At 33.1% G+C, this 13,151-nt stretch overlaps 1 protein-coding gene across 1 annotated transcript in view; it reads left to right on the top strand.

The window, feature by feature from the left end:
* The first annotated feature begins 8,246 nt into the window (after positions 1 to 8,246).
* Positions 8,247 to 13,151, top strand: part of LOC111507433 (lachesin) — a 386,435-nt gene continuing 381,530 nt past the window's right edge. Inside the window, 1 exon segment of the mRNA XM_074181994.1 lies at positions 8,247 to 8,691. Coding sequence (XP_074038095.1) covers positions 8,583 to 8,691 — 109 coding nt within the window. The 5' untranslated portion in view covers positions 8,247 to 8,582.

Raw genomic sequence — 13,151 nt, 5'->3', positions numbered from 1 at the left:
GGTTCTGGCGTTGAATCTGGTCATCATTACGCATTGGTCAGAGATGAAACGGACTGGTTTATGTTTGACGATAGTCGTGTCACTAAGTGACATATTTTATTTTATGAAAGAGAGGAAATTGACAGATCAAGATCTTTAGAGGATGTGGTGCTGCAGGTTTTTTCGGGTTTTCCTTCAGCTGAAAAAGCAAATGCGCCACTGGAATCAATGAAGTCGCCCCGGAGCGCCAATTAATTTTTGTTGTTTCATAATTTCGTGATTTGTATTACTCCGTTCTTTAATATATATAAATAAAACAGAAATACTGTATGATTCAACGAAATGGAAATAACAGAAAAGTGAAACTACTCTATGAAACACAGAGTGGAAATTGTAATTTTACTTACAATAATAACTATTATCTTATACAGTGTCACCATTAAAGTGCGCACCATATGGGAAACTTTTTTTTCGAAAAGTTTCAATGAAGTTTAACTTCGGTACTTGTTTGTGCTTTAAATTTAACTTAACACTGACGTTCAGTGTTTGTCAAATTCAACTTTTTTTTTGAAAAAAATTGAAAAAGTGCATTTCTAGATCGAATTCAACAAAAAGTTACTTGAAAAAGTTGTGTCTACGGCAATTCTATATCCATATGCCAAATTTTATGCAACTAGGATAAAGTTAACGTTTTGCTTATTTTTGACAGATATCCCCTTTATTTCAAAAAACAAGTTCGGTTAATTGTCATCAATTTATGTATACATAACAAACTCATCATGGAGTTGAACTTTTCTGATAAATTTTCACTCATACGGACATTTTTAGAGAGAAATTAAAAATGTTCTATACAAATTTTAACATGACTGGTGCAAAGTTTCAATCACTTGGCTATTTTCTTAAACAAACGTCAGTACCTTCAATTTTGAAAAAGCAGACACAACTCAAAAACTGCAATAAGTATTAATAAAATTACTAGAGTTGAAATTACATTAAAATTTCAATATTCAGTATTTACAGATTATTTATAAACACTAAGGCGGTTAGGATGCTTAATCACGTTGAATAAAATTTTTAAGTAGGTCTTGCCAAACAAAATGTATGCTATGGTAGTGTCAAGTTGTTGATGTACTTGTCAGATTTTTAACAGTTATTGTTGCAATGATGTTGTCTCTTCAGGAAAGAATAGAAATAGTTTCAATATGTGGTGAGAATACACCATACCGGCAAGTAGCTAACATTTTTAATGAACGGCATCCAGGAAAAAATGTTCAACATACTACTGTGTCAAGGATAATGTCGAAATTCAGAGAAACAGGATCCGTAGCAAATCAATTTAAGAAAAAGCACACTCCAAGTAAATGATGAGGAGGCCCCCAACTCAACATTTGTTTGAAAGTTATTGAACACTGGCAAAAGAGCATAACCGATATTATAAAAAATACCGATTACAAGAGATAAAGTGTTAGAAAAATTTTATTATAGAATAAATTTTGGCCTTACAAGCCAAAATTTATTAACACATTAAAAGAACGAGATGTTGATGTCCGTTTGGGGTTTTCATTCTGGTTTCAGGGAGAGAGAGAGAAGAACATGTAAAGTTTCCGTATAAAATTTTATGGACAGATGAGGCAACGTTCTCTTCAAATGGAACGGTAAGTTCTCAAAATTGCCGATGGTGGGCCCAAGAAAATCCCAATTTCACAGTTGAATGTGGTGATCAGTATTCCTTTAAAACTAATGTATGGTGTGGGATACTTAACGACCAAATAATTGGGCCATTTTTTTAGGGAAAATTTATCATCCGTCGGTTATCTCAACCTTTTAAATAATGAGGTTAGTGAAGTTTTAGATAATATGCCTTTAAATATTAAATACGACCTATGGTATCAGCTTGATGGCGCACCAATACATCACACGGTTGCTGTAAAACAGTCCCTTCAACAAATGTTCAGAGGCAAAGTTATTGGACGTAACTGGGAACATTATTGGCCACCTAGATCACCCGACTTGACGCCTTTAGACTTTTTCTTGTGGGGTTACCTGAAACAAAAAGTGTACCGAATTAGACCATTTACTGACATACAACATCTGGAAAATACCATTCGCGAGTGCTGTGCAAATATAAATCCACGATTAATTAAAAATGCAGTTACAGATGTCAGTAGAAGGACCATAATTTGTATTGAACGTAGAAGACGACATACTGAAATGTAGGCTATAAGTGTTTGACAACCTTATTTATATCAATAAGTGATTTTTTGTACCATTTGTATTTTCTATAATATTATTGTTGTTTAAAATTTATAATAATAATAATAGTTCTATCGAAATTATTTGCATTTTTTTTAGTTGCCTCTGCTTTTTCGAAATCAAAGGTTTGTTTATGAAAATAGCCAATCTAGTGAAACTTTGCATCAGTCATGTTAAAATTTTTATAGCACATTTTTAATTTCTCTCTAAAAATGTCCGTATAAGTGAAAATGTATCAAAAAAGTTAAACTACATGATGAGTTTGTTATGTATACATGAATTGATGACAATTAACCGAACTTGTTTTTTAAAATAATGGGGATATCTGTCAAAAATAAGCAAAACGTTAACTTTATCCCAGTTGCATAAAATTCGGCATATGGATATAAAATTGCCGTAGATACAACTTTTTTAAGTAAATTTTTGTTAAATTCGATCTAGAAATGCGCTTTTTCAAATTTTTTTTTAAAAAAAGTTGAATTTTACAAACACTGAACGTCAGTGGGTCGCAGTTGGCCGCATAATTTCAAGTTAAATTTAAAGCACAAACAAGTGCCGAAGTTAAACTTTATTGAAACTTCTCGAAAAAAAAGTGCACACTTTAATGGTGACACTGTATATTGAAATTACGCCATTGTGTATAGGTATTATAACTTTTTGTCACTGTCGATCGATCGTTAGTTCAGTATCAAGTTTTACTTGCATAATGTTCAATGTCCATTGAAATATCCATGAAATATTTCTGGAGTGCATAATGCAGATTTCTGGGAAAGATAAGTTTTGGCTTTCTACTTCTCCATCTGTATACAAAAAAATTGGAATCTTCCAAAAAAGAAAGAAAGCAATTGATTACAGCATAAACTCTCTACAAAGATGTGTAGATCATGCAAGGTTGCAGCCGTTTGTAGTGATCGGAATGTTGTTGATAGGTACCAAAGGAATTGTTATATTTTTTATTACTCAATGGTAATACTTAGTAGTACTTAGATTTTAAAATTATCAAAATGATGATTGTCGAAATTATTTTTCGTCCCGTTTCTTTGAAACAAAGCGCTCTATCAAAAATCATTAGAGGGCAACATATCCTTAGAGTAGTTTAAGGAATAGTCCCTTAATTTATTTTCTACATGTTCAATAAATACCCTTTAGAAGTAGCTACTTTCTCAGGGTGATTCATACTCAGAATTCTTGGCAGTTTTGAAGAATTAACAACAACAACATCGACTACCGAACTCTTTCAAAATCACCAGGATCGTTTCAGATTGCGTTACACCCAGCAATTACCCGATTTCTCAAATTTTCTACATTTTCCGCTGTAACTGGAATGTAATAAATACGGTATTATCCTCTTCTGTCGACAGTGTAATAACGTACAAAAATTAAAAAGGTTTGAATTTGAGCTGTGGAATTTGATTTCTTAACCGAGAATTCCTCGCTGTCCCCAGTGTAACGGGTTTTTATATATGTATATATAAGTCACCAGTGAAATAATTCTTGTCTGTCATTAATCCTTGGTAACCCTCTCGCTATTGTGTGTTTTTTATTTAAATAAAATTTGGCAGCTGCTGTTACTAGATGCAAATTTCTCCACACCAAAATTTGGATGTCAGGCAATTCCGTAAAGGATGTAGTGTTCGTGCCGATAGCACGGACTTTTTGAAATCTGATCATTAGGTATACCTACTGATATTCTCTCTCATTATGTGGTTCTAGAACTGAATTTCAATCTTAATTAAAATGTTTTTCACTCACTATTTTCTTCTCGATAGATTGGACAAAAAGTATCTTATTCGTTTCTGTTCTCTTAACTTCATCTTACTCTGCGAGGATGGTATTTTTCTCAGTCCAAGAGAAAATGAAAGTCCAAGGTTTCAAAAATAAAATATAATGAGTACAATCACGACTCCATGAACAAAATGAAAAAACAACGTGTAAAGTCTCATATAACAAGAAAATATTAAATTATATAAAATAAAAAAGAACAAAGGAAACTTCATTGGAGCATCCCTTGTTAAGATACAAACCCTTAAAGGGTGTACATAAAATTTGTATAACAATTTTTTTCACAAGCACTGAAAATGTTACAATATCGAAATTAACCTGACGTTTCGTACTACCAATAAAACACTCAGCCAGTAATTTATTTGGTTTACCCCATGGTTGTAAGGGGTGGAAAACGCAACCCCTAAAATGTATTTCCAATATAACTTTTTGTCTCATTATTTGTTCATCATTTAAATGGCCCCAAATAGAGAAATCGAGAGTATTGAGATCGGGGATCGAGCGGGCCAGTTCTGTGGTCCTCCTCGACCTATCCACTGATTTGCATATGTTTCAGTTGAATGCTGACGTGCTAGTTGACTGAAATGGGCGGGAGCCCTATCGTGCATAAAAAACATATCCCTTCTGACGTCCAAAGGAACTTCCTCCAGCAGTACTGGATGCACTTCTCTTAAAAATTTAACGTATGCCTCACCATTTGATCGAGGAGGTCGAGAATGAGATAAAATTTAAGCATCCCCAAAACTCCGAGCCACACGTTAAGAGAAAACTGTTCTTAATGGTTAGTTTTGACAATAGCGTGAGGGTTTTCATCAGCCCATATGTGGTTATTATGAAAATTAATAATCTTGTCCCGAGAAAAACTACATTCGTCTGTGTATTCTATCGTATGCAGAAAGTCACAATTTCTTGTAATCATTTCCAGCATCCAATTGCAAACTGCAAGTAACATATTAAGAACAGAACAACAACACACAATTAGCATTAATTCAATTTCGAAAATTCACCAACTGACAGCGTCATACTAATTCAATTGTCACTATCGCTAATAGCGACCTACTGGATAGATTAGTTTCGTATTTTCGCATTTATGACGAAGTATCTCTGTAGTTGTTCGTAAAATAATTTTTTGCAGCCAACTGCTTTATTTTGGGCAAAAAACCCAATAGACATTTTTTGTTTAGAATGAAACAGGCTATCGGAAATAAATGTTTAAATGGTAAACAAATAATAAGACAGAAAGTTACATTGGAAATACATTTTAGGGGTTGCGTTTTCCACCCCTTACAACCATGGGGTAAACCAAATAAATTTCTGGCTAAGTATCTTTTTGATAGTACAAAACGTCAAGTTGATTTCAATATTGTAACTTTTTTAGTGCTTGTGAAAAAAATTGTTCTACAAATTTTATGTACCCCCTTTAAGGGGCTGTATCTTAACAAGGGATGCTCCAATGAAATTTCTCTATATGAAATATCCTATCTTTTTTTCGATGAGGAATCACCTCCTAAAATGTTTTACACTTGTTTAGTTACACCCTGTATAACCTTTTCGCAAATGGAAAGTGGACTTAGACAAAATAATATGTGAACTCTCCCTCAATATCAACTGGTTAGTAAAAAACAAACACTCACATAACGCCTCTCTGGGTGGTTCATGGTCAACCATAGGTTCCGTTGACCCGGTGTGTCTTCAACACTTTTAATTTAAACTCCCCTGTACCCAATACCGGCTTACGATTTCACCAGACCGATTTTTCTTAAATTTCGCACCACGCGCTTAGACAAAATAACTCACCTATTCAGGCCACCTTCCACAGCCTCGAAGGCTGAAGGATGAGAACCCCGATCCCGTCTCGACGAGCTTCGGTGACCGACATTTTTGGTCTCCCAAAAACTCCCAAGCCTTCGCGTCAGCAACGCTAGCCACAAAAACCTCATCTCAGCGTTTTTACCCTTCCCATACAAATGATCAGCGGCAGGATGTAATATATTATTTAGTTTTGTCTAGTCCTACTTGTACATGACCACAACGACGCTCATAGGTCCAACAGAGTCATAAAGTAGTTCAGCGTTTTTTCAAACGGAAATATATCAACACCAAAGAAACGGGTGATTGACCTCGATCTCTAAAAATGAAATAATATTTTACGTTAACCATCGCAATGGCAGTTATTACAGGAATGTTGTTGATAAGTACCAACGAAATTGTTAGATTTTTTATTACTTGGTAGGTCTAGTGTAGTAAGCTATACTTTTATTTCGGCTACGTTAACAATTTTAAAATTACAAAAATTGTTATTGTAGAAATTCTTTTTCGCATCGTACCTTCGAACAAAGCGTCCTATCAAAATCTTCAATGGACAAAATATCCTTAGAATAGTCCAAGGAATAGTCCCTTAATTTTTTGCCGCACATTTGATGAAAACCCTGTATAAGAATTACAAAATATGGATTATATTGTCAAAATCGGAAAATGAATGCTAGTTGGAATAATTTTTTATTGACCATTTGTCAAATTGGCCTATATTTCTTTTTTTCTAATTACATTTTATTGTTGACTAGATCACTGAAGAATATTCTTTTGGTGTTGAGGATTCATTTCTTGAGATTATGATTGAATGTATCTCTATTTCTCATCATTTTAATTGTGAAGGCAAGTTATGTAATTTTGGGTCTAGTCCAATATTTTTGTCACATCTTGGCACCTTCATCATTTCGCTTCTACCACGAGTGGCGTGATCATGTTCTATAAGTTTGAGTTAATTAAGTTGAACACTGAGAATTGTTCTTTGGCAGCATCAAATAATTCACCTAATGAAAAAAGTTCGTCACTAGAAAATGTGAGTTTTGTGTTTTGAATGATTTTCAGAACCCATCTCTGTAGGTGGCAGTCAAGGATTCCTTCATACCTAAACGATAATATAAATGATACTGACTTAATGCAAAATAAACTACTTTTGGATGACGAATGTTCAGAAAACTAACTGAATACTTAAGTATACCAATCAGACCTCCGACTTTGATATCCCATGCCTGTCCATAATAATACTAAGATACTCAACAGTAACAGGCTATTCGATTATTTTCATCAATATTGATATGTCCTAGTTGTTCTAGTTGAAGTGAATGTCATATAAGGTCAATATTCAATGTCAATATCAATATTCAATGTGACTGGTGATGCACTGTACGGAACCTTTGTGTAGTAATTAATATTACTGTAGTTTTATCTCAACACCAAACCGTTATTTCAACACCTCGACACGTGTTTCGATCACCAAGTGATCATCTTCAATGAAAAGAAAAAACTTCTTTAATTTTCCTCTTGAAGATGATCACTTGGTGATCGAAGTGTTAAAATAACGATTTGGTGTTGGGATAGAACTCCAATAATATTCATTCAATGTGAGTTTGTTTCATTGAAACACTTTATAATTAACTGAAGATCGATCTCTGCATTATGTTTTGAATCTTCCCAGTTATCTGCAGTATAAATTATTGCCATATCGTCAGCAACTGAGAACTGCGTTCTTTAAATTGAGGAGTAGTAGGCTATTCATATATAGCGTGAACATTAAAGAGCCACAGTGCCTTATGGTACTCCAAAGGTGACAATTCTGGTTTCACAGATGCTGTTATTTATACTCACCCGTTGTTGTCGATCTGTTAAGTAACTCTTAAGTAGTTCATCAATTTTTCCTCTGATACTGGATGAATATAATTTTTTCAATAATATACAATGCTAAACAAAACTCATGTCGGGAAGAGTGTCACAGCTCTTGTGTATGACAAGCATTTTAGTTGGATTGTGTTCTCAGAAACGAACTGTACCATTAGTTTTACGTGGGATTGTCATGAAATATTATGATAAGGATTGATAAGTTTTATTTATCAAGATATTTTGACCCTGTTATTTCCTGTCGGATATTTTGCTTCACATTTCCAACTGCAGCTTATTCTAAGCAAGTCCCTCGCGGCCAGTGGATTAAATCGTAGAGACCTCCGCCAATCGATAATGATACAGCGAACATTAAAATGACCAGAGAAATCCGCTCTGTATGCAAATCAACCTAACCGAATCAGAGTGAAAAATAATCCTACCCTTTCTTTCATTTCGCCACCATTGGTCAACCCCAACCCCGTAGGATGAAAAGAGACCCCACTCCATCCCTCCGAAACCGCTTACTGCGATCCCAGAGTCAGAGCATGCAAATCACTCGGTTCCGACCGCAAAGTGTGCAACTGTTTCAGAAGTCGCGGCCTACTCCGATAGCGGGTGGCACGGAGCTTTGGCAGATACGCGAAAGCTCTGCTCGGCGAGCGACTGATCAGAGCTAGCTTGATCTGGACACGTGCCGCGTGATTTTGGCGGGAAGCGAGATTTTTGGTGGGATTTCAATTATAAGCGTTTCGGAATGTTTTTGAACTCTGATTTCTCTGGAGGCGTAACCTATCAGGATCGTGATTGATTAAAAAAATATCCAGATTTTGGATGACGATTCGGGAAAATTTAATTTCTGTAAATGGTTTTGAATAACATGGTGAATCTGGATTTTGAATGAGGAAATGATTCGACTGTTTAGTTTCATAGACACCAAAATGAGGAATTTCAGAATAGTGCTGTTTTATATTTATATCAATACTTTGGCACATAGTTTGGCTATACTGAGCGGAGGTGAGTAACCTTGGAATGAAACTGATACTTTTTTTTCCAAAAGAAAGTGATGAAACAAAATTGAACACAAACTGATAATTCGCCAGAAACCGTTAATTAGGTACATATATTTCTACTTTATACATTTCAGGTTCGTAAAAACCCAGAAATATCACGCTGATCACATAATTAAGTATAACATAATTATTAAGAGTAACATTATGGGGTGATAATGATCAAATGATTTTGCGAATTAATACGAATATTTGATAAAATTGATCTAAACCAAAATACATTCGCATTAATATTCCTAAAAAATGTTTGATGGGAACCTTGTAAACATTCCGTCTTGTCGTTCGGTGAATGAGAAAATTTATAAATACTAGGAGGAATTACTCCGAATTACCCCGAATTGCCTTTTTTGGTGAGGAAAATCACAAAATAGTTTCGAGATATTTTTGACCTCTGATTTCTCTAAAGACACGACCTAGCGGATTCGTTATTGTTTTGAACTATCCAAATTACATTGACGATTCAGCAAAATTCATTTATTGTGAATGGATCTGAATGACGTGATGAATCTGGATTTTGAATCAGGAAATGAATCGAATATTTAGTTCCATGGACACCAAAATGGGGAATTTTAAAATATTGCTGTTTTACATTTCTATCATTACCCTGGCACATAGTTTGACTATATTGAGTGGAGTTGAGTAATCCTGAAACGAAACTACTACTTTTATATCCAATAATGAGTAATTGTTTTTGTGAAAAATCCAAAAACACGTTTCTTCAACATATTAAAGGGTGATTTCTAACAACGGATGGTAGTTGAGCCAACGTTGATTGTGTGTGAACACTATTTTCAATAAAAGTTATCAAACTGGTTTGATAAAGCTTAACCTTTTCAAAAAAGGATTAGCGTTAGGAAACTTGCCGTATTCAGTGAGATGGAAATTCCTGGAGTGTATAATTCCATAAGTTTCTGACTTATGGAATTTAGAGTTAATGAAGGTCAGAAATATAACGTCAATCACATAAGTTCAAAATTTTTGTTGGTTAGATGAGAACAAAATGAAAAGAAAACATTTGTCATCACAATATGCCAATATACCATATACAGTGTCACACATAAAGTCCGCATCAAATGGATTTTTTTTTGTTCATTTCTTCAAGCAACTTTCGATATCTTCATTAGGTTGTGCTTTAAAAATGATGCCAAATGACATGCATATGACCGATCAAGTGATTTTTCTTTCATGTCAAATTTGACATTTTTTCCAAAAAATGTTCAGAAAAGCAGTTATTGATCGAAATTTCGAAAATCGATAAAGAGAAAAGATGATTGTTTTTTCATTTTTCACCCATATACCAATTTTTAGCTCTCTAGTACAAATTTAGTTTTTTTACAGTTTTTCGAAAATTTGACATTTGCCGATTTCTCAAATTTAGCCAAACCTCAACGAAGTTAGTGCTTTATGCCTAACTTATCTTTCCAACGCATTTTTATTACCAATTGCAATTCTAAATACAACTTATTTCGTAAAAATTTAAAACACCAGAAAAAATTATGCCAAAAATGATGCAAAGTTGATACAGTTTTCAAAAACAGATAAATATTTCACTTTATTTCTACTTTTTGTGAAATAGCTTGATACATAAGCATAATTAAAAAAATATCAATGAAAAGTCAATAATTTATTCTTTACTGCACTTTTCAAACAGTTAAACTTTGATTTACTAATTACGAAAAATTACAACGCAATTATGGATTTGATGCGGACTTTATGTGTGACACTGTATAAGCTTGAAAAAAATCTGATCTAAACTATAAGATACATACCAATGAACACATGAAAAATGATCCAGATGATATAAAAAAATTAAAAATAAGATTTATTTTGTCTTTCGGTGAATCAGTGCATCCTCAAATATCAGAAAGATATATTCCAAAATTGGGTAGTCTATGATTCAATGACTCTTCAAGATTTTTTCTAGTTAGTTTTTTGAAAACATACTTCATATAAGAGCGGTTTGGAATATTTTTGAACTGTGATTTCTCTGGAAACGTAACCTATTGGATTCGTGATTTATTGAAGAATCCAGATTACGTTGATGATTCTAGAATTTGTACCCTGAATAAGAAATGAAGATAGGAAACTGGAATTTTAGTATATTGCTGTCTTCAATTCGAAACGGGTATATTTTTCGTGAGAGATTTGTTTCTGGCAAAAAATTCTGTTAGGCTTTTTACTTCTCCATGTTTATAAAAACTCCCGAAAGTAGTAGGGAAAAATTTAGTCCAAAATAAACTCTTCACAAATCTGTCTCTATACCATGCAAATGGGGCTTTTTCTTCCAGTTTGTTTCCATTATTCCATCTTGGTGAAAAGCTTGTTTTAAACTTGATTGCTCTTTTTCTTCATTCAGAAGTTTCCCACATTTTTATTTGAACATGGAGAAGTAGAAAGCTAAAAAACTTTTTTCCCAAAAATTAATCTCTTCTGAAAATATATTTCACTCAATATAAACAAGATTCCTACGGCTGGGATTGTCAATAGATAATTTCAATAAAGAACTTAATATCATTAAGCAAATTGCGGTTAACAATGGGTTTAAAGCCGAATTAATGAATAAAATACTTTCCACGAAAGTCTACGCAAAAGCGATTCGAGACGTTTTTCCTATTGATAACGTAGATAATCAAAATTATACAGCTTTAACGTATTTTGGACAAACAACAGAAAAAGTGTCTTGATTTTTGAGGAAACGATATATTAAAATTGTATATAGAACAAGTAATACCTTGGGAAAGTTATTCAAAAATAATAAAGACAAAATATCCAAATTCGAGAAATCAGGAGGATATAAATTAAAGTGTGGAACGTGTCCTAAGGTATATATTGGTCAAACTGACAGACCATTTAGGAATCGAATCCAGGAACATCATATGAGCTATGTAAATAAGAAAACAAATTCAACATATGCAAATCATCTTCTAGAAAAAATCATATCTTTAACGAAGAGTTCGAAATTTTGCACATAGAAAATAAAGGTTTGAAACTGAATCATTTGGAAGCAATGGAAACTAATTAACTTAAAAAATTCAAACATTCTAATGAATGACCAACTGGATTTGAATAGATCACCATTATTTAACTTATGGTTACCTGTAGTATATAAATATTAGTGTAAGAAGCAACTTGAAGTATTCAAATCACTTGATAATGCTACTGTGTTAGCGAAACATGTTGTGGAGAGTTTGTGGAGATCAAATCGTGAGGTGTGGTTTATGAAACAAATTAGAATGAAAAACCCTCCCCAAACAACTTCTTCCATATGAACATCGAATTACACGAAATAAACAGTTCTTTGGAAATAACTAATTGCATATGAATATTGAATTATATGTTTTAATTTAATTCCATAACGAATGTTTGGAGTACAAAATGAATACGGGTGTTTGATGGATATATTCATTCAAGGGCTTAGAATATACGGTAAAGCTTGCTTTCATACAATAAAAAAAACATTTGTTTTATTAAAAAAAAGATTAAAAAGTGTTCGATAGTCGATAACTGCCGAAGTCCATATTACATGATGGAAGAATATAAAAAAAATCTTGATTCTTATTCACACTGAATAATAATTGTGTACTGTAATTTTATATTAGCATATTATCTGTAAAATATAGCAATTCATCTACATTTATCCACACTGAAACACTACACGACCTTAGACATAAAATGTCAAAATTAATAAATGAATACATGCAAACTCAACAACTCATTCGACACTGAACATTAAGAAGTCCTTCACAATACTCTCCTCTGGCCAAATATTCCTTATGAAAAGCTTGATGAGAAGAAATAATTGAGAATTTTAAAAATAAAGATTTTATGGAAGTGGACATGGAGATGTACAACAATCAGGTCACTTATAGTACAAATGTTCTTTAGAGCTGAAGAATTCACTTCTGAAAGGTTTTTATGAAATATTACAATCATTAATCAATACTAACACAAATATGAAGCAACTATAGCAGAAGACTACATACAGGAACTACAGTAATTCTCAAAGTGGAAATAATGATGAGGCTAACATTAGCCTCAGAGATTTAGTTCAAAAACTAAAACTCTGGCTACATACGATTCTGAAAAAAATTAATAAACCACTTTGATTCAACTCTAAAAAACATAATTTCTCTTCCACTTTTTCTGTTCATTGATTATTTCCTCCAAAAATTTTGGAAAATATTTATTCCTTCATGAATCCTCCTTTGTTTACAAATAATTTTTCCTGAAATTTTATAAGCGTAGTTTGGAATGGTGAAAACAATTGATTGCTACTACGGTTTATGACTAAAAGATGTTATAGAAAATGTCTTTTCTTTCACACCTGGGTGAAAGTCCTGAATCAGAAAAATATATTTACCATTTTCCTTGTATTATATTCTATCACTTGTAACATGAGCGAGTTCT

The sequence above is a fragment of the Leptinotarsa decemlineata genome, unplaced genomic scaffold (genome assembly GCF_025532065.1).
Source record: "Leptinotarsa decemlineata unplaced genomic scaffold, Ldec_3_MD MMD2_tig00026328_RagTag_RagTag, whole genome shotgun sequence".
Classification (NCBI taxonomy): Eukaryota; Metazoa; Arthropoda; class Insecta; order Coleoptera; family Chrysomelidae; genus Leptinotarsa; species Leptinotarsa decemlineata.
The sequence above is the reverse complement of the archived record's forward strand: the minus strand, read 5'-3'. Positions and strand labels throughout refer to the sequence as shown.